Source organism: Entelurus aequoreus, linkage group LG04, assembly GCF_033978785.1.
Source record: "Entelurus aequoreus isolate RoL-2023_Sb linkage group LG04, RoL_Eaeq_v1.1, whole genome shotgun sequence".
Taxonomy (NCBI): domain Eukaryota; kingdom Metazoa; phylum Chordata; class Actinopteri; order Syngnathiformes; family Syngnathidae; genus Entelurus; species Entelurus aequoreus.
Window position 1 is genome coordinate 64315761 of NC_084734.1, and position 22688 is coordinate 64338448.

General features: G+C 40.5%; 1 protein-coding gene across 2 annotated transcripts in view; it reads left to right on the top strand.

Moving 5' to 3' along the window:
* Window positions 1-651: 651 nt before the first annotated feature.
* LOC133648926 (sorting nexin-25-like) overlaps window positions 652-22688 on the top strand; it is a 46710-nt gene continuing 24673 nt past the window's right edge. Inside the window, exons 1-5 of one of the 2 annotated variants that reach the window (XM_062045474.1) lie at window positions 652-845; window positions 1029-1723; window positions 12397-12481; window positions 19185-19401; window positions 19861-20033. In XM_062045474.1, the coding sequence (XP_061901458.1) occupies window positions 1373-1723; window positions 12397-12481; window positions 19185-19401; window positions 19861-20033 (826 nt within the window). In that variant the 5' untranslated portion in view covers window positions 652-845; window positions 1029-1372. Of the gene's footprint in view, window positions 1724-12396; window positions 12482-19184; window positions 19402-19860; window positions 20034-22688 lie in introns of both variants that reach the window. The other variant, XM_062045473.1, reaches the window with a different exon arrangement.

The following is a 22688-nucleotide window of genomic DNA, read 5'->3' on the forward strand; positions in this document are numbered from 1 at the left end:
GGAACGGCAGCAGGAAGTCAAGCGTCAGCATTAAAGGAAGTTACAGAATAAGAGTGGGCTCTTCAAAATGAAGGCACAAAAAAACGTAACATGACAGAACAGCATTTTTCTCATGAACAAAACGTTCTGCCATTTACACACAGTACAGTACATATTCCGTACAATTGACCACTAAATGGTAACACCCGAATACGTTTTTCAACTTGTTTAAGTCGGGGTCCCCGTTAATCAATTCATGGTAATGTGTGTAAAGTGTGTAATTTGTTGTGAGTTTATGCACTGTGTTGGTTTTGTTCTTTGAACAAGGTGATGTTCATGCACGGTTCATTTTATGCACCAGTAAAAAAACATAACTTTTTCTTGAATTTGAAAAAAAACATTTTATTTTTCTCTAAAGAAGGGTTCGGTGAATGCGCATATAAAACTGGTGGGGTTCGGTACCTCCAACAAGGTTAAGAACCACTGGACTAAACTAATCGTACAACCATTAACGATTGTGTGCACCTAATTATCACGCATTGCTTTGCCGTTTGCTGTTTCCCGCCCGGAGTACGGCCCACAGTCCCAATATGTCCCGTCCGTTCGGAGTGTCTGGGTGACTAAAACAAACACACCGACTGGTGCTAACACCAGCGCTGATTGGCTGACACAGCTTTCACGTTCGAGACAGATTGTCAGTCAGCTGGGGCTCGATGAAAAACAAATAACAGCTTGTTTTTAAACTGACTGCCACGGTCACTTTCTCACCGGGACCATACTACTTACCTTTAAATTGCATTCTCTCGACAAGGACGCTGCGCGGGAATGTAACGTCGCCGTCGCCCGCTCCTTTAAAGGATATTGAAGTAAGCTAATGTTAGCTTGGTTGTTAAGAAGGGAGGCTAGTTAGTTAGCATCGCCGTATGGTGCGGTTAGCTTCACTGTTAAGTCGTGAACTATTCTTTGGTCATATTCTAATACAACTTCAATTAACATCGCATGTTAGCTACATCAGCACGGTCACTAAGCTACCTTTATTGGTCTCCAAGGTGACGCTGTTTGCGGCTCCATTCATCCAATTCTGCCTTCCCGCTTGCCTTCAAGCTGCCCACCCAAGGCCAACCCCCGGCACTGCCTGGACGACCACTGTTTAGATGACGAAAGTAGCGGGACTGCGTGTCCGTGCCCGCCGGGTGGGCGGATGCTAGGAGCGGCGGACACAGAGGAGTAGGTCGGTCAGGAGATGTCAGAGTGGGGATGCCGTTGCTTGGAGACAGTGTTGTAATTAAGGGCACAGAAGAGTGTACACACTACACCTACCTCTCCAACGAGACATCCGGACAAGGCAGTCAACTTTTCTGCCCGACACATATATGGATGGTGGAGTCCCAGCATGCCCACCCCCTCATCTACCACAACACACTTGGCCTGCAGGAGCAGCAGTGCCGGTGAAGAAGAGGGGCCCACGTTTGCCAGCTCTTCCTCTTCTCTTGCCTCCTCGTTCCGGTTTGTCCCAGCTTTCCTCCTGGGTGTGGTGGCAGCAGTAGTGTTCCAGCTAGCATGGGGAGGCCTGTCCCTGACCTCTTTCTTCCTGAAGCTTTTCATCTATGTATCCTTCGCCCTGCTGTGTTTCCTGGCTGGGAGTTTTGTCCTGCTGGTCCGAAAGAGTCCTCTCAAAGTCAGCTCCTTTGACAGACATAGAAGGCGTTCTGTCCAACAATTGGAGTTCTTCAAGAAACTCATGGTAAGTTGTTGATATGCCGCCTAAACCATGGGTGTCAAACTCATTTTAGAGTGGGGGCCACCTGGAGAAAAATCGACCGTATTTTTCGGACTATAAGTCGCAGTTTTTTTTCATAGTTTGGCCGGGAGTGCGACTTATACTCAGGAGCGACTTATGTGTTGAAATTATTAACACATTACCGTAAAACATCAAATAATATTATTTATCTCATTCACGTAAGAGACTAGACGTATAAGATTTCATTGGATTTAGCGATTAGGAGTGACAGATTGTTTGGTAAACGTATAGCATGTTCTATATGTTATAGTTATTTGAATGACTCTTACCATTATATGTTACCTTAACATACAAGGCTCGTTCTCAGTTGGTTATTTATGCGTCTCCCACCTCCAAAGACATGCACCTGGGGATAGGTTGATTGGCAACACTAAATTGGCCCTAGTGTGTGAATGTTGTCTGTCTATCTGTGTTGGCCCTGCGATGAGGTGGCGACTTGTCCAGGGTGTATTCCGCCTTCCGCCCGATTGTAGCTGAGATAGGCTCCAGCGCCCCCCGCTACCCCAAAAGGGATAAGCGGTAGAAAATGGATGGATAGATAACGTACACTTATTCAGCCTGTTGTGCACTATTCTTTATTTATTTTAAAATTGCCTTTCAAATGTCTTCAGTAATGCGGATGCTGTATCGATCCATTGTGGTGAAGAAGGAGCTGAGCCGGAAGGCAAAGCTCTCAATTTACCGGTCGATCTACGTTCCCATCCTCACCTATGGTCATGAGCTTTGGGTTATGACCGAAAGGACAAGATCACGGGTACAAGCGGCCGAAATGAGTTTCCTCCGCCGGGTGGCGGGGCTCTCCCTTAGAGATAGGGTGAGAAGCTCTACCATCCGGGGGGAGCTCAAAGTAAAGCCGCTGCTCCTCCACATCGAGAGGAGCCAGATGAGGTGGTTCGGGCATCTGGTCAGGATGCCACCCGAACGCCTCCCTAGGGAGGTGTTTAGGGCACGTCCGACCGGTAGGAGGCCACGGGGAAGACCCAGGACACGTTGGGAAGACTATGTCTCCCGGCTGGCCTGGGAACGCCTCGGGATCCCCCGGGAGGAGCTGGACGAAGTGGCTGGGGAGAGGGAAGTCTGGGCTTCCGTGCTTAAGCTGCTGCCCCCGCGACCCGACCTCGGATAAGCGGAGGAAGATGGATGGATGTCTATTCTTGGTGTTGGGTTTTATCAAATAAATTTCCCCAAAAAATGCGACTTATACTCCAGTGCGACTTATATATGTTTTTTTCCTTCTTTATTATGCATTTTCGGCCGGTGCGACTTATACTCCGAAAAATAAGGTACTCCCAAGTGGGCCGGACTGGTAAAATCACGGCACAATAACTTGAAAACAAAGACAACTTCAGATTGTTTTCTTTGTTTAAAAATGGAACAAGCACATTCTGAAAATGTACAAATCATAATGTTGTTGGGTTTTTTTACACTTACATGTTGCGGTTAATAATTTATTGGTCGTTATTTATATTTTCTGAATATATTATGTGATAATGTTGATCAATCAAGTCATTAGTGTTAATGTTCAATCAAGATTAAAAAAAATATTAGAATCAAATTGCAGGATGTTATTTATGTAGTTTGATAATTTTCCTCGACTGATGTACTAATATAATGTGGTTTATTTTGTACATATGTAGCATCATCTACAAAGATACAAATAATTGCTATTTGCGACATCCAGTGGACACATGTTTCTTTCATTAAATGGTAAATGGGTTGTACTTGTATAGCGCTTTTCTACCTTTCTAAGAAACTCAAAGCGCTTTGACACTATTTCCACATTCACCCATTCACACACACACACACATTCACACACTGATGGCGGGAGCTGCCATGCATGGCGCTAACCAGGACCCATCAGGAGCAAGGGTGAAGTGTCTTGCTCAAGGACACAACGGACGTGACAAGGATGGTAGAAGGTGGGGATTGAACCAGTAACCCTCAGATTGCTGGCACGGCCACTCTCCCAACTTCGCCACGGTTAATTTTTATACTTAGCAAACTCATCCCTCGGGCCAGACAAAACCTGTTGGCGGGCCTGATACGGCCCTCGGGCCGTACGTTTGACACCCTTGGCCTAAACTCACTGCACCCACCAAAGACAATATTAGACACATCTGCACCATCTCATGCAGTGATTCTTAAACTGTGGTACGCAGGCTCCATCTATTGGTACGCCAAATAATCAGTGAAATAAATATTCATACACCACTTACTGTACAATGTCTGCTGTCATTAGGATGCCGACTGCTAGGATGTTCATATATTCCCATTTAGATGAAGAATATCTCATAGTCCTCATGAAGAAAAGAGGGGTTCAACCAAGCGTATTTTCGTGTCATTCCTGGTCTAGATTGGCTGTCAAAGTGTACCAACTTGCTGGAATGCGTCCTCGTCGTTATATTATCCAGGTGAGAGGCATGATTTATGATCTACAATAAAGTTTGACGAGCAAGGAAGCAGCAGCTCATCAGTCGATCATGTCAACGTTTGCACACAAGCTTGATCACAGCGCCACTATAGTTTGTGTGCGTCGCCACATATAATAACAATATCACTAATACTTTGTTAATATTCAAGTCATGAAACGTAAATGGAGTATTGTTGGTGCTTTTTGGATGTTTTTTTATCGGGTTTTATGGACGGAATAGAGGACCTCCCATTAGCTCTGCTGTAAGCGGACTTTTATTAACGTTTATTTGCGAGTTAGAATGCATAATGTCTTTCATAATGATTGTGAACGGTAGACAAAATTCCATAAAAAAGTGCAGTTCCCCTTTAAGACAAACAATTTAATAAGTCTAATTGTACAGTATTCTTCATATAGTAACATTGTAATACTCATGCGAACCAATAATACATGGAATACTTTTTAAATGCAACTTCCGGTACTGCACTGTTTTGTTGGTGGCTTTTCATGGTGAGATTTAAGCTTCAGCAGGTGTTGAAGCTTCCATCCGTTAAATGTGATTTCAGGGTAGTTTTGATGTGTTTCAAATGTGAGAAAGACTGCTCATATGCACATGGACAGCCAAACGTGGCCAAAACAGCAATACTCACATGCTGCAGTGGGTGGTATGTGACTGTCCTAAATTGTACGTTACTCGTCAAACGTTTTTCTTTTCGCCATCTCCTTCTCAGAGCTAAATATTGTTGTGAAATGTGGGGCGTTTACTTCTTGACCTCACAACAAATGTAGCTGTGACTGGCTCAAGCCTTACAGGTAGCTGGAGCCAAACCCAGGTCTGAACTCAAGTGGTAGAAAATGGATGGATGGAGGGATAAAAATGTATGAGAAAGTTTTAAGGCGATAAAATTTTTCTGCGAGTCAGATGCAGTCATCAAAGGAGCCACATCTGGCTGACAAGCCATAGGTTCCCTACCCCAGCTCTGAAGTGTGTTTTTTACTCGATTAACAGAACAAACTAATCGATAGTTTACTCAATTACTACTCAAGTCTACTTTTATTATATAATTTCTTTGTCATTATTGTGGTTGCCCTGATTTGATTATGTTTGGGCAAAGTTTGATATTACTGATATTGCAGCAGCTTTTTCAAAAATGTTGCAATGTTTTGAGGATTCTTTTGCATCAGCTTTTGATTTTACAAATTTGTTATCAATTTTTTACTGTGAACGCGGTTAATGTGAAAGATATATTTGAGTTTTTTAACATTTTAACATAGTACATCATTTATGTTTAGTCACTCACGTGCATACACCATTTGAGAGTGAGACATAGAAAAAAGCAAGCAAGCCTAGATTTCACCATTTACAATTGAACAGGACCATTCAACCAAATTGTTTCCTGGTGCCACATTTCCAGAAAGCAAAGGATCGGGGGACCAAACTTCTCCCCTAACTATTATTCTTATTTTGAGGACCAGCATTCTCTAAGAGGGCCTTTGTTTGGTCTATTTTTGTGTCAGAGTTACACATTTCAGAAAAAATAGCCCTGTTGTGTGAAATACAAGTGTTGTCGCTGCCCTGTAGGAGGTTAAAATGTCAACGCACAGATCTGTAACAGAAGCATTCTTTGGTTTTTATCATGTATTTATAAATAACTTGCAGCAAAAATGTTAATGGCTCTCCAAAGTTTTGAACTGAACCGCCAGTTGAATAGTCATGCAGTGCAGCATATTTTAAAGTTACTTACCGCAATTTCTGGGCTATAAGCCGCACCTGACTATAAGCCGCACCAGCTAAATTTAGGGGAAAATACAGATTGCTCCACATATAAGCCGCACCCGACTATAAGCCGCAGGGTTTTGATGTGTAATTACCGTAGTATATAGGGGTTCCTGCTACCACGGAGGGGATTGTCGGGACAGAGAGGACTGTTTGGGAACACAAAGCGTCCCATTTATTAACAATAAATCTTTCAATCATTCAATCAAACTTTCACATCTTTGACATGGCGAACAGCATTCGTGCAGAGTACAAATAATACAACGGTGCAAAGTAATACAAAGTGCTCGCCTGTACGTTATCAAAATAACCAGCCTACCGGTATATGAAAAATCAGTCTTTAATCATTGTGTCATCGTCTTCCTCCTGCGTACTAAAACCACCGAAATCCTCTTCGTCGGTGTCTGAGAAGAACAGGCCGTAAATAAGCCGCACCGTTGTATAAGCCGCAGGGACCAGAACGAGGGGAAAAAGTAGCGGCTTATAGTCCGGAAATTACGGTATCTTGTTTTTTTCAGTACATGCAACAGTTTCAATCAGGGTCACTTGCCGTGTCTGTTGTCCCCGCACAGACACCTTGCGGGCATGTTTTGTGGTTGAAAAGTGGCGGTCAAGCAATTTTCTTTCACTTGTGTTGCACACAGCGCAAAGAAATGTTCCACTACTTCCATTAAAAACATCATGATTTCTTGACAAATAATAATAAATAGCAAAGTAATATTTGTTGACAAATGTGATGACTTTGCACATGACTTCATAACCGCACCTCCACCGCCAAAGGTATCTTGGAAGTTTAGGGGAAACGCAAATGTATTTTCTAATATAGTTCCTCTTTTGGAGCTACACACGGGAATACAAACACTGGATACACCTGAATAAACCTCACTGTTCTGCATTTTTTATGACATAAATGAGGTAAGCATTGACATCCTTTTGAAGAAACGTGTATGAATAGCAACCCAGAATAAATAGAGCAAAACAGAACCCCCCCCATGTCTTTTCTTTCCTCTTTCATGCTGTCTCCTTTGTTTCACATCCTCAATGTTGGTTCATAATAGATAAGGACCAGTCATGCCACTGAATTTGTCCACTCTTGACACAAAGTGCAAACACGCGTACATGCAACTTGTAGCAAGGGAATAATCTGTCTTTAACAAGCAGAGCTGCATCTGCATGTGTTCACCTGTATGCTCTGATAGCGTATTGATGTTGACACTGACAATGTTACGTGCATTTCTCTTGTCAACATATCGGCTGCATTCTTCTACCTTTTTTAAGGGGTGCTATCCTACATTTGCAACTTTTCAGGTGTATTTGACAGTACGTGTTTAAAATGTTGTACTCATGTTCTATATGATGTGGTGGGAAGTGGCATATATCACAAGGTTGGTGGTGGGTTTTTTACATTTTCATATTGAACGGTCGGTCGAGTATGAAAACTTCAACATTTCCATGAGATCTTTTGAATTTCTCACATCACAACTTTATTAAGTTCATGTAATGTACAATGTAAAAAGGCAGCCAGGAAGTGTTTTTTGTGTAAAAATTGTGTATCTAAACTGTCATAAGGCTGCAATTGGAGTTGTGTTTTCTTTGGAACTAAACACCTACTTCATGATTACTGCTTTTCTTATCCCGCCACTTCATGGACAGCTGTTTTGTCAACAAAGCAGTTATTCAATATTAATCAAATTATATCCAATATCAAATTCTCTTTTACTGTTTGCTGATAACCTGTGCAGCTGTGAGCGGTGGCGGGAATTTCAGGGGCTTTAGTCCAAACTCTACCCCTGACCAATCGCAAAAGATTGGCATGGTTGGAGGAGGAGGCTGCTGTATCCCAAATTTTGGCCATGAGGGCAACAATGCAGATTTACCCTGTACATAATTTTATCACAATCAACTTTATTGGCCAAGTATGTTTAACACACAAGGACTTTGACTTAGTAAACTGTGTTCTCTTTGTTCAATGCAAGAAACAATAAACACGCAGCGTGAGAGCACAGTACCATGGCAGCCAACCGCTATAAGGATACGCTATTTTATTAAAATAATTGTACTACAGTCGTCCCTCGTCACATCATGCTTCAAACATTGCAGCTTCACCACATTGTGGCTTCACCACATTGCAGATATTTTTATATTGTTTAAAGCATATTTTGTTTTGGTCCTAAATTAAGCATTGTCAGACATAAAAACTGCTAAACAAACTAAGAATATCAATACTACTCAGTGGCCTAGTGGTTAGAGTGTCCGCCCTGAGATCGGTAGGTTGTGAGTTCAAACCCCGGCCGAGTCATACCAAAGACTATAAAAATGGGACCCATTACCTCCCTGCTTGGCACTCAGCATCAAGGGTTGGAATTGGGGGTTAAATCACCAAAAATGATTCCCGGGCGCGGCACCGCTGCTGCCCACTGCTCCCCTCACCTCCCAGGGGGTGAACAAGGGGATGGGTCAAATGCAGAGGACAAATTTCACCACACCTAGTGTGTGTGACAATCATTGGTACTTTAACTTTAACTAAGTGCAATAGTATTGTCCACCAAACCAATCTGATTGGGTCAGCCTCAGGCAGCATAACTATATTGGATTGAAATAGTCTAACTGTGACTAGAGCAGGGGTGGGCAATTCATTTTTACCGGGGGCCACATGAGCAACCCAAGCACTGCTGGAGGGCCACATCGACAATATTTCAATTAAATTTTCCTCAATATTATTTTTGATATACACCGTAAGATAAATAATAATTAATAATAATAGTAATACTTCAACATAGTGTGTGTAACAGCATTCCATGACTAATATAAATAAATTAACATTAATAATAAATGACAGTAAAATAAGCACACGTATGACTGAGGAGTCATAGTGTAACTTTGTGTGTTGTTTGAGTTGTCCGACTTTTTGTGTGGCCATAAACGCACCAGTGGTTTAGTGCTATGCGTGTTGGTGACAGATGACAAGTTGGTTTTTGCCTGGTTTGTACGGCAGAAAAGGACTAGTTTTTCGAGATAGAATTGTTTTACTCATGTTTTTGGTGTGGTTATGTCCGAATATAAACAGTTTTGCTCAATAAAGTGATCGATATAATTCCTGTCCTCGAAGCATCTCGATAGACGTTACAATAATTGAACGGTGTTCAATTGAACGGTGTTGACGAACACCGTTAGGGCCGCTTGTTGTCACTGTCACTCAGTTGCATTGCAAAATTACATAGAATAAATGTTTATTTTGTTTAGAATTCAGATGGGATTTCATTTGGTGCGCGGCATATATTTGCTGCGCGCAGCAGACGCTTGAGCAGTGCGCAATTGCGCAGGCACGCACCTTAGAGCAGTGGTCCCCAACCTTTTTGTAGCTGGGGACTGGTCAACGCTTGAAAATTTGTCCCACGGACCGGGGGGGGTTTCTTTTTTTTTTTTTTCATAAAGAAATACAATCATGTGTGCTTACGGACTGTATACCTGCAGACTGTATTGATCTATATTGACATTAAGGCTGCAGCTAACGATTATTTTTCTATCGATTAATCTATAGATTATTTTTTTCGATTAATCGGTTAATCTATAGATTATTTTTTCGATTCATCTATAGATTATTTTTCCTTTTACCGATTATTGTTTTATTTTATTTTATTTAAAATGAAGATGAAAAAATAAAAGTAGGCCAGTTTTTTTCAAAAGGCATGGCTTTTATTTACAAAAAAAAAAGTATGGCCACTCAGTCAACATTGACAACAACATGACAAAATATTCTGTAACAATGTAAACACTTAAAACTTTTAACATTTAACAAAATTAAAAGTAGCTTATTTGCTTTTTAATGTGCAAATATAAAAGTAAACATCCAGTGCAAATCTTAATATTCTGCAATAGTATAAGCATTTCAAAAGTAAAAGTATTGCTTATTTTGCTTTAAAATGTGCAAAAATAAAGATAAACATCCAATACAAAAAAGTGCAAAACGAAATATTCTGTAACAAAAGTGTAAACATTTCAACAAAAGTGAAAGTATTGCTTATTTGCTAAAATGTGCAAAAATAAAGATAAACATCAATACAAAAAAGTGCCAATCTAAATATTCTGGAGCACTGTAAACATTAAGTATTGCTTTTAAAATGTGCAAAATAAACATCCAGTCCAACACAGTACACAATAACCAATTCTACTCATTCCTGTGAGTGACTAACAGTTGTAATGAAGAAAGGTTAGCATGTCTACTTGCTTTGCTTCTTTTGTTGTTTACAATATTCCCAGCAGCTGAAAATAGGCGCTCAGAAGGGGTCGATGTGGCTGGAACTGAGAGCTAATTAGCCTTCACCTCAAGCCAGGACTGCGAGTGAGCTGAGCTACAGTTAAGTTTCTAGAAGGTCAACGGGCTCATAGTGATGTTACTAGTAGTTGACTGGGAGGTGTTTATTATCATTTGGGGAGAGTCCGCTGCCTGATGCTCACCTGCTAAACACCTATCTGCTCCACGCTGAAGCGCTGACTACATGCGCTCTGAATACGCACTGCTGATTGGCTGATAATGCTTCGTGTGTACCAATCAGATGGTTGTGTGGGTGGGACAATGCTGCGTGTGTACCAATCAGATGGTTGTATGGGTGGGACAATGCTGCGTGTGTACCAATCAGATGGTTGTGTGGGTGGGACAATGCTGCGTGCTGAGACAGAGGCAGCCGCAGAAGGAGCAAAGCAACTTGTTAAGACTTTAGCAGCTAAAGTTAGCTTTAGCTTAGAAACTCGTTCGGTACACCCCCGTACCGAACCGAAAGCCCCGTACCGAAACGGTTTAATACAAAACACATAACGTTACACCCCTAGCAGATACAAATGACACATTCATGTTTTTGTGTAATGATGACAACGTATGCTAACGCGGACGATTGACTAGTTGATGGTTGATGGTTTTCTTTTCAAATGTTCGTTCATAGCCGTTGTGCTGCTATGATAGGCCATTTACGCTCGACACTGTGCATACAACAACATTATTAGGCTGTGTATTGAAATACTCCCACACTTTTGACGACTTTTGACGTGCGTTTTCCCCTCGCTCGCACAGTCTGCTTTGCGCTCCGCCATGACGGTAGTGTGACGTAATTATGCGACGCGTCGACGCACAAAAACGGCGTCGACGTATTTACATAACCGATGACGTCGACTACGTCGACGCGTCGTTTCAGCCTTAATTGACATACACATACACAATATGTATATATAGTGTTTTTATGTTGATTTAATTTAAAAAAAAATAATAATAATAATTTTAATTTATTTTTTTTATTTCTTGCGCGGCCCGGTACCAATCGGTCCCGGTGGTTGGGGACCACTGCCTTAGAGGGAACGTTGCTTTGCAGTCCATGTCTTGTTGGAAACACGCCATTCTTCATCAACTTTTCTCTTTTTAGCGTCTCGGGTGTAAACCGTGCATCACTTGTCGCTGTGCACCTTCACTCGCAGGTTACACACGGACACACGCCCATAAATAATACTTTTCAAAATAAAAGCAGCACAGTTGTATTGCGCGCAGGACATAGATGTTTTTTCAACTTTATTTTGTAGTGATTGCAGCTGTTCACATTCACTCACAATCACGCACACGCATACGTCGACACGGAAGTAATACAAATAACGATTTTCAAAACAAAAGCAGCACCATTGTATTGCACACTCGACATAGATACTTTTTAAAATTTATTTTGTAATTTATAATTGGCCTCACGCGGGCCGGACAGGGACGCACAAACGGCCGGATGCGGCCCACGGGCCGCAGAATGCCCAGGTCTGGACTAGAGGGTGTTTTTTATGTTTAGAGGTCTCTAAAAATGTTGAATACATATTTAGAAGGTTGTATACATGTTTTTATGCTCGAGCTATGAATATATTTGATTTATAATGATACGTGCTTCACAGAATTTCATGTCCGCCCTGAGATCGGTAGGTTGTGAGTTCAAACCCCGGCCGAGTTACACCAAAGACTATAAAAATGGGACCCATTACCTCCTTGCTTGGCACTCAGCATCAAGGGTTGGAATTGGGGGTTGAATCACCAAAAATGATTCCTGGGCGCGGCCACAGCTGCTGCCCACGGCTTCCCTCACCTCCCAGGGGGTGATCAAGGGTGATGGGTCAAATGCAGAGATTAATTTTGCCACACCGAGTGTGTGTGACAATCATTGGTACTTTAACTTTAACTTAAGTATTGTGGTCATGTTCCAGACCAATTAACAGCATTAATTGAGTGCAGACTGTATAGTGCCCCATTGGTAATCCAATATCATTTTAAATTTCCTTGAAATAGGCAGCATAAGACCTCCTTAAAGTTCACCAGACCAACAGTTCCAAATTTGTTGTACATTTCCTGCTGTTTTTCAGACTTTTATTTGATTCACTCAAGTGAATATTGTGATACTTGCTTTTCAGACTCGATTTGTTGCGCCAGCACAGGAATCGAGCCAGAGTCGGAGGGTGGTGATATCACACAATGTGGATAAAGCCCTGAAGGAAGGTAAATGAGTTCATATTTTGACATACATTTTAACTAAGGATGGGCATACAGTAGTAATAAATTACTTACTGGTAATTGTTTTATAGTTGGATTTGTCTCCATGGTATATTGACATGAAATATACTCTACATAATCATCCTATATAAAACAAGTGAAAAACTATATACAGTAACATAATACTATGGGGTGTCCAAGCTTCATACTGAGGTGCGCAATGACAAAAATGTAAGGATGCAAGACCCGCTATGATAATATTCACCTTTTTGTTCATTAAACATATACGAATCAACACATTCTCTATTTTTTGTCTTTTCATTGTGGCCCTACTTCTCTTTGGTAATTGTCTGATGCGGGCAGTGTTTCATTTTATTTGTACAATATGCTGCAAGCCAATAAGGAATAAAAGCGCATGCTGCAAATTGCCCTGAGACCTGACTCGACACCCCCACATTACACTATTATATTGTTGTTATTGCTGACACATTTGTCTTGACCGCTTTTGTGGCTGTTGACGCATGAGTGGAATTATCCCATTCATTTTAAAGTGATGTATTACACCATCATTGTCATTTGGAGGTATTGCTTTTATTGTAGTAGTCCAAAGGACAGTTTGGAATTTTGTGTACAATACTGTAGATTATTACACTGTGTTGTGTTACAGAAAATAAGAAATTGATATTGCTTATCTTGATCAGGGTCATGGGTGAGCTTGGAGCCTTGAAGAAAAAGCAAGGCCAGGAACACACGTGTCCTTCTAATAATTTTAATACAAACTGCGCGGGCGCTCCCACACACAGACCAGTTTCGAAAATGTCTTCGTCAGTGTGCACATTTTCGAAACCGGTCTGTGTTTGGTAGCGCCTGCGCAGTTTGTATTACAATTATTAGAAGGACACTAGTGTTGCTGGCCTTGCTTTTTAAGTACACTTTGCTGTGCACTTCTTTATTTTTGTTTTATTATGATTTTTGGAGAGTGCACGTTTTTCTTGTATTTTGAGCTTGGAGCCTTGCCCAGTTGTTTTTAAGGCAAGATACAACCGCAACTGGTCACCGGTCACAAAAGACAAACAATTAACATAATTCACACATACAACAATTTAGAATCACCAGCTAATCAAATACACATATTTTAGGACTGTGGGGGAAAATCTAAGCAGGCATTGTAAAAACATGCACATAATATACAATGAGATATATTGTTAGACAGTGGCAATGCAAAACAAACTAAACAAAATATTTTTTGTCAAAAATGTCAATCTACTCTGTCAGTGAATAGTAGACTGTGAAAACTTTCTGTCCTATTACGAATACAAATCACATTTTAGTCTGAGAAAATGCCTGCTGTGTCACCATGTCTTCTGAATGTAAGAAAACCTCAGTTTCCTAAAAACTGCTGATAAATAGATCTTTGTTCTTCCTTGTTACCAGAGACAGACACTGATCAGGCCCCCTGAGTTCTTTTGTTTGGCCCGCAAAAGGTTGCTTCCCAAATGTAATATATATTTATACTGATCTTTGAAGCTCACACAATTTTTGATGGCATGTCCACAAGGCTAACTAGTTTGTCCATGCTATTTAAACTAATTAAAGGAACTTTATTATTTACAGTTATTATATTTATGTTTCACGCTTAAAATTGTTGTTTGAACCTCGGCCCTTTGCACATTTTCACCTTGGCTTTTGGAGGCAAAAAATTGGGCACTCCTGTGCTAGAGGAACTAACAAACAGATGGCTCCTTTTATTGACACAGAGGGTGTATATTTGCACATGCTAAATATGTGTTTGGAAAAAAGAAATGTTTTTTTAATGAATTCAAATTGATTATTTGTCCAAGGTGACACTGGTGTTATTTTTGTTGAAAACTTACAACACACTGTGTAGTTTAGGGCAGTGGTTGTCAAAGTTTTTACAGTATGCGGGGCCCCCTTTAAAGGGGAACAGCTCTTTTTTTTTAAAAATTTTTGCAATCATTATGAGAGACAAGAACACACGTCTTTTTTTACGATTTTAAAGATGGTAAAAAAAGCGCTTGAAAGATGCGGCTAATGGGAGTCATCATTGTAGCTTTCAAAGCCCTATAAAACAACTTCAAAACCCTCCGGCAACGTTTTATGTACACACTGCAAGTCTGTATATAATGTAGTAACAGACACCTTCGTAACTAGTGTTGGGTTAGTTACTGAAAACCAGTAACCAGTTACAGTTACTAGTTACTTTATTTCAAAAGTAACTCAGTTACTAACTCAGTTACTTACACCAAAAATGAATGCGTTACTGGGTGTGAAGTAACTATTTAGTTCTTTTTTTTAAGGCTCCCATTAATGCCCTTTTAGCCTTCATTTTAGTACTGTTATTGCACTGGAGAATAATACAATCTGTTGATCAACTTGGCATACATTTGCATCACTGAACTCTGCTAAGCAATGTGGTCTACATACAACACACAAAGACAAAGATATGTTTCAATGGGCCAATTTATTTCAGGCCAGAACAAATTGACAGAAATATTTTAAATAGCTGCAACATAACATACATAAGTAACAACCAGCATAATAACAACATGTCACAACATAGCTGTAAAGCTGGCTTCACCCAAGGAAGGCACACATGACATACACAAAGCCTAACCAGGCATCTCTCAAGGAATTCGGAAATAAAATTATGTCTTCATGAGATCAACACTGTACTGAAGCCCAGAACACTCTACGCATTTCCCCAGTTTTAGTTTAGAGATAAGGAAAGATTGACCTGGCCATCTAGGATACCTCTTTATGTTTGTGAACTTTATAGTCTATACATTTAGAGTGATGTGATAATCAAACACTCTAGAAGTCTAGAATGAAGGAGTATATAAGATAATTGACAGAGTGTGTGTACCTTCAGTGATGAATGAGGAGCAGAGGCAGAGTTTTGACTGTTTTCTTTAGCTCGCTTTCCATGTTTGTGTACTCACTGTCCACTGTGTCCAGCGGCCTAAAAGCAGGTGACTCCACTGTAGAAATAACCTGCATGTCTTCTAGCACCTGTGATGAGGTGGTGACTTGTCCAGGGTGTACCCCGCCTACTGCCCGAATGCAGCCCTTTGAGACACTTGTGATTTAGGGCTATATAAATAAACATTGATTGATTGATTGATTGAGATAGGCTCCAGTGACCCCCTGTGACTACAAAAAGGGACAAGCGGTAGAAAATGGATGGATGGATGGGTCTTCTAGCACATATAGCATATTCACCCCCTATACAATATCCTACCCTAATACCGTACTGTGCAATATTACCCTTCGAGTGCAATACATCCGACACAGATTGTTATTTATTACTCCGGTACTCTTGTCTTGCTCTGTTTATTGTACAGTATTTTGTATTTTGTATAATGTTTTGTATATTGTACAAGATTGCTTATTATTATCATTTGATAGTAGTCTGTTTATTTCAATTCTTAGTGGTTGTTTTTTTCTCTATTACCTCGTGTGTAATTTATTTTTATCCCATATTTGTTCCCACTACCGCACCTTAAATTGGAGTCCTTAATCTCATTATATGCAAATATAAGGACAATAAAGTCCATTCTATTCTATTCTATTCTATTTTATTCTTCTATACGCTGCAATGGCTCTATCAATGTTGTCCTGGCTGTCCTACCTGTATCTCCGTTAAAATCCAGCTGCTGTTGGAGGTGGAGGTGAAGTGTGTCTCTCTTTACTAGATTCGTCGAAGCATGTTGCTTTTGTAGCTGTTTCAGCAGATTTGAATTGCTGTTTTGGGCAGTAGATAGGATCTTTGATCCAAGACACAACTTACATTGAACTAAAATTGTATTTTCTTTGTGCTCGACAAAAGAAAATTAATGAGAATATCTCCATGTTAAGAAACTTCACTTCTGGCTCCACATAAAGCGCGCCTTTTCTTTTCCTTGTGACACAGTAGGACGACACCGCAGCGCTCCAATAAAACACACTCAGATCTTCTGTTTATAGCCGATACTGCGTTATTTTACGTTATTTTTTATGTAGTAAAGCATCATGCAGTAACAGTAACTGAGTTACTGAATATAAAAAATAACGCGTTAGATTACTAGTTACCGCCGAAAATAACGGCGTTACAGTAACGCGTTACTTTGTAACGCTTTAGCCTCAACACTGTTCGTAACATATGTAGTAATATGTTCAAGATTTACCTTATTTTGATCATTTTTATCATTTCCGGAACTGATTTCTTCCACTCATTAATTTCTGTGTACATAGCAGCGCACTTATGACTTCTGGCAACAATTTTGCATCCTACTTCCGAAATCAAACACAAGTGTATTTTATAATCACGGCAACAAAGACGACTATTTTTGGACAAATTAAGATTTACAACCTTATCTTTTTTAAGCTAAATGTATGTAGAATGAACTGCTGCTTCGAGAAGCCAGCACAAAGGAAGAGTGAGACGTTGGAGCAGACGGAAGCCGGGAGAGTGAGGTGAAAGCGATATTGACACTATAAATATTGAACTTGGAGCCAAGCTATTTTGACATAAATGGATTGCTTACCCAAAATCAACAGGGAACGTCCCCGGCCAGCTGGACCAAACGAGCAACCGTCAATCGTGTGAGTCACTTTAATATCGGTCGTAATATACGCAGCCGGCCATGCGTGTTAGTACAACTACAGTGCATACAATGTCTGGCTAGCTGTGTACAAACAAAACATGAAATATGGGCTAATACTTTACGGCTACTGTAAAATGATTGTTCATGTTTTTCAATCAGTATAAATTGGTGTCGTATCGCAGTGTTGTGCATTACAAACTCAAACGCGTTTCGTGTTGACGTAGAAGCTATCTTATCTCTTGCCGTAAGTAGCTTTTACGGCTAATACCGTAGCAAGGCGGTTTGCGACTAAGATAGAAAAAGAGTTCTTCAGTGTTCGCTTTTACAATAACAATGTCGCTACAGCTTGGTTGTTATACGGGTTTGGGAACGTAAATTAAGTATTGTAGACGGTTTTTGAAGTGATTTAGAGGTAGAATTGATTGCTCCCATTAGCTGCTTTGCTACCCACCGAGAACGAGACAATGTTTACAAGATAGACTGCAAAAAAACCAAAACATTTTGTCTTCTTGTCTCTCATGGTGATTGTGAACGATAGGCAAAATTCCCCAAAAAGTGCAGTTCCCCTATAAGAGGAACTGCATTGATTGCACTTTTTGACAGTTTGATGAGATACTGACTTTGGGTTTATCCCACCACTGTAAGCTATAATCATTTAAATGGTTAAGAAATTAAGGCTGTCAAAGTTAACGCAATGAGTTAACAAAAGTTTCCTTTAACGGCACTATTTTTTTTATCACAAAATAAACGTGCGTCCTGACCCTCAGTCCATATCGCAGGGGTGGAAAAGCAGCAATGTTCCAACTCTTGTTGAGTCACAGAAATTAATAGAGTGCAAAAATGGACAAATAAGTATATTGAATGGCAAGTTTAGCTTCGAAGCCCTGAAAGGTCAGTTATTTCCATCAACATTGCTGTGAGGTGAAATCTAGCAATGTTGGTGAGTTGGGGGTTGCAGTATTTTTGGTTTTGATGTGTTTCAGATGTGAGAAAGACTGCTCACATGCACATGTATAGCCAATCATGGTCAATACAGCAATACTAACACGTATGTGACAGGAAGCTCCTTTAAAGTTTTGACAATCAGTAGGTCTTCAGCTTGAAGTTTATTCATTTTCTTTATATATTTTCTCTCTGTCCATTTGTACTAAAATGTACGTTACTCGTCATCTTTTTTCCTTTTCGCCATCTTCTTTTCAAAAGTCTTTTATTCACATAAACTACAGAGCTAAATATTTGATTGAAAAGTGGGGGCTTTTACTCACAGCAAATGTAGCTGTGACTGGCTCAAGCCTTGCAGGTAGCTGGAGCCAAACCTGGCCTTAAGTCAAGCGGTAGAAAATGGATGAATGTGTGGTTGTTTATTTGAGCTTGCTTTTCTGTCTCCACAAAAAAAGCAGAACACGAGTGCGCTTGTAGGTAGTTTGTCTGTTTTCCGGTTATCGCGCCCCTGGTGGTCTTGGCATGTCCCTAAACAACACACGCACACAAATGCGCATGTGCAACTACATTACAGCCCAGACAGAGAAACAAGTGGCGAAACAGGGTGAGAATTAGTAGAGAAAACTTATAAATACATGTAACTTCTATATATTTCATAATGAGAGGAAGAGAGAGCACTAAAGGATGGGAAAATGTCTTGCCGTGTGTGTCTGTATTGGTTTGTGACCGTTTTGTGTTGAGCTATTAAAAAAAGCATAATGAAATGTTTAATAAACATTTGCATAAATCAAACAAATTGACAACCTTAATAAAGTATACTTATTAAAGATATTTATAAAAAAAACTATTTGTGATTAATTATGGACCAAACGCAAATAATCACAATTAAATATATTTATCGTTTGACAGTCCCAGACTAATTATATTCTAGGGATATTTCACTCTGTGTGTAGTGAATCTGTAGACTATAAAGGGTTTCACTTTTTGAATTGAACGAGTAGTGAAATAAATGTTTCTAATGAATTGAGATGCACCCGTATACACAAATGTACAGAATATCTTTTAGCTTTGTCTCTGATGTCTTGTGTTCCTTGCTGTTATAACAGTCTGTCTTGTCTTCCTCCAAAAAAGATAATCTACTTCGACATTTGTTGTCTCCACAGTGTTGGACTATGCCTACAGAGACTACATCCTGTCTTGGTACATTCCTTTGAGCCGTGATGAGGGCCAGTTGTACACCATGTTGTCGGAGGATTGGTGGCAGATGATTGGGCAGTTGAGATTCCGACTTGCTGATATAGATCTTGTTAACGTGGTGTGTTATGACACAATCCGGATTTTACATAGACACTTCACTGCCCTCAAAGCTGCATCTGCAAGGTACACACACACACACACACACACACACACATGTTTACACCCATAACAACCTTTTAAATAATGAATGGTTAACGATGTGGTGTAGTTTACTCATGTAATAATGTCACCTCTCTGAGTGTGGACAACTTTTGCACAGAGCTCTGACTCATTAGGTCCACTCTGCCCTTTTTGTTTGTGTAAATGGAAATATTTGCATCATTTGCACTCACTTTCTGCTTACTAACACTCACTCACAAGTGTAAGCATTCACTCATAACTAGTTTTATCTTAGCAAACCAAGCAAGACTTGTTTAATGAGATCAGTCTACCCATTTGTCTACAGTATGTGCTTTGAAAACAAATGTGTCCCTTGAAAGATATAATAGATATAATATAGTGCTTTGTATTAACATCAAGAAGACTTTTAGCAGCTACCGTCAAATTGACAGCATACCTTCACTGTGTGTCTTTCTAATGCAGACCGGATGAAGGAGCTCGGCCGTTTCCTCTCCATTCGAGTTTGGTCAGTCCTGAGTCAGAGCTGGCCTTCCTGCGCTGTGTAGCCAGAATACTGCTGTTATGTCTACTGCCACAAAATGATGCCAAGTCTCACACACTACGCTGCTGCCTCACAGAAGTCATCACAACTAAAGGTATTGACAGAATCATGAGCTTGTTTTTTTGGGTCACTCTGTGTGATTGTATGTCAGTACCTTTAGAAATTGCAGTTGTTAAAGTTCACACCCTCCATGTAAAAAAACAGTAAAACATGTTCAATTGGGAATAATGGCACAGATAAAACATAAATGTTTCCTTTTAAATGTAAGCAAGTATAATTCATACAGATCTGTCACAAACTAACTTGAGTAACTTACCGGTCAAACGTACCCTAAAGGGAGGCGTTAGGGTGGCATCCTGACCAGATGCCCAAACCACCTCATCTGGCTCTTCTCTATGTGGAAGAGCAGTGGCTTTACTCTGCGCTCCTTCTGAATGACAGAGCTTCTCACCCTGTCTCTAAAGGAGCGCCCTGCCACCCGATGGAGCAAACTAATTTCAGCCGCCTGTATTCGCGATCTTGTCCTTTCAGTCACAAACCAAAGCTCATGACCATTGGTGATGATAGGGACGCAAATTGAACGGTAAATTGAGAACTTTGCCTTCCAACTCAGTTCCTTCTTTACTACGACAGATCACTGCAGAAGCTGCACCAATACGCCTGACAATCTCACGATCCACTATTCCCTCACTTGTCAGTAAGACTCTGAGGTACTTGAACTCCTCCACTTGGGGCAAGATCTCCTCCACAACCCGGAGATGGCACCCCACCCCTTTACGGGTAAGAACCATGGACTCTGACTTGGAGGTGCTGGTTCTCATCCCAGCCGTGAACCGATCCCGTGAGAGCTGAAGATCCTGGCCAGGACAAGCCAGCAGGACCACATGTTCAAAAAGCAGAGACCTTATCATGCAGCCACCAAACCAGATCCCCTCAATGCTCTGACTGCATCTACACATTCTGTCCATAAAAGTTATGAGCAGAACAGGTGACAAAGGGCATCCCTGGCAGAGTCCAACCTTCACTGGAAACGGTTCCCACTTACTGCAAGCAATGCGGACAAAGCTCTGGCACCAGTCATACAGGGAACATACCGCCACAATCAGGTGGTGCGATTCGTCACAGGACTTCCCGAGGGACACGGTCAAATTCCTTCTCCAAGTCTACAAAGCACATATAGACTTTTCACGCAAACTCCCATGCACCCTCGAGGATCCTGCCCACAGTTCCATGACCAGGACGAAAACCACACTGCTCCTCATTAATCCGAGGTTTGACTATCCGGTGTAGCCTCCTCTACAGTACACCTAAATAGCAGAGGTGTGGACTCGAGTCACATGACTTGGACTCGAGTCAGACTCGAGTCATGAATTTGATGACTTTAGACTCGATTTGACAAAATGTAAAGAGACTTGCAACTCGACTTAGACTTTAACATCAATGACTTGTGACTTCACTTGGACTTGAGGCTTTTGACTTGACATGACTTGCTACTTTCCCCAAAACCCAAAGCTTAAAAAGTTATTTGGGAGCGCTCTGTATCTTTCATTTTCTACGTGTCTGTCTATCAGCGTGTTGTGTGTGTCAGCGTGTGTGCTCTCAGTACAACAGCCAATCAAATTAGATCTACATTGTTTTCATCACACAGCATTCATCCAATCAAATTGCAGGACAACCAATGAACAAGAGTTGTCAAACAGCGCGGCAGTGAGAAAAAGTGATGCCAAAGTTGGTTTCGTTCGGGTATAAAAACTACGACTTGGTCAACAAAAAACGAATTGCCGTATGCAAATCACGCATTTCGAATATTACAGACGGAGACGCAACAACTTCCAACTTTGTTCGACATTTGAAGTTGCACAAAGAAGGGTAAGTTTTGAATGTAAGATAACGTTTATTGGCTAAGTAACATTACTTTTATTTGCTGTGTAGTTAAATCAGTGAGGCTGTAAACTCACTGCTAACGTTATAACCATAGACATCTTCTAAAGGTACGCAGCATGGAGCGCTACTGCCTACTGGCGCAGACGAGACGGAGTGGTGATCCGCTGCACTCAGTGCAATTCATTTGGCAGGAGCAATGAACTGTCAGCGCATTTAATTCATTTTACCTCACTGAATACCACATATTTTCACGCGCTTTTTTGTCATACGTGTAGCTATGATAATGGACACATGTTTTATTATTCATAGTTTGCTTAACAGTAATAGAATATTCTTATATGCTATAAGTGACCAGACGTCCCAGATCAAAACTGGGAATATAATCCCAGAGAAAGGGGAAATAAACGGTCAGCTATTTTTAAATTGAAGAAACAATATGATTAGGTTATATATACATGCGTATATCCTACACAAACAATGTATGAATACATTAGATATCTATATATCTTATAGACTGTATCTCTGTTGCTGCAGCAGCAGAGAGTTTATTCTGTCTTGACACTTTGTATTAATATTTTGTATTACATTCTTCCCTTAAATGATCATGTTTACAGTGATTGTTTTATATGCATTTTTTATGTATGTCGCTTTGGATAAAAGCGTCTGCCAAATACTTCAACATATATAAACACCTGGAAGTCTTTATATCAACTAAAACCACCAATTTGTTTAACTGGATTCAGAATAAAAGCAAATGCTGTCTTACCCAACAATGTTAGTATTTGAATATTGTTACTTGAAGACTTATTCTTGGTTACAATTATTGTTAAGAGAGTATTGTCTTATATTTTGCCTAAAATGAGAA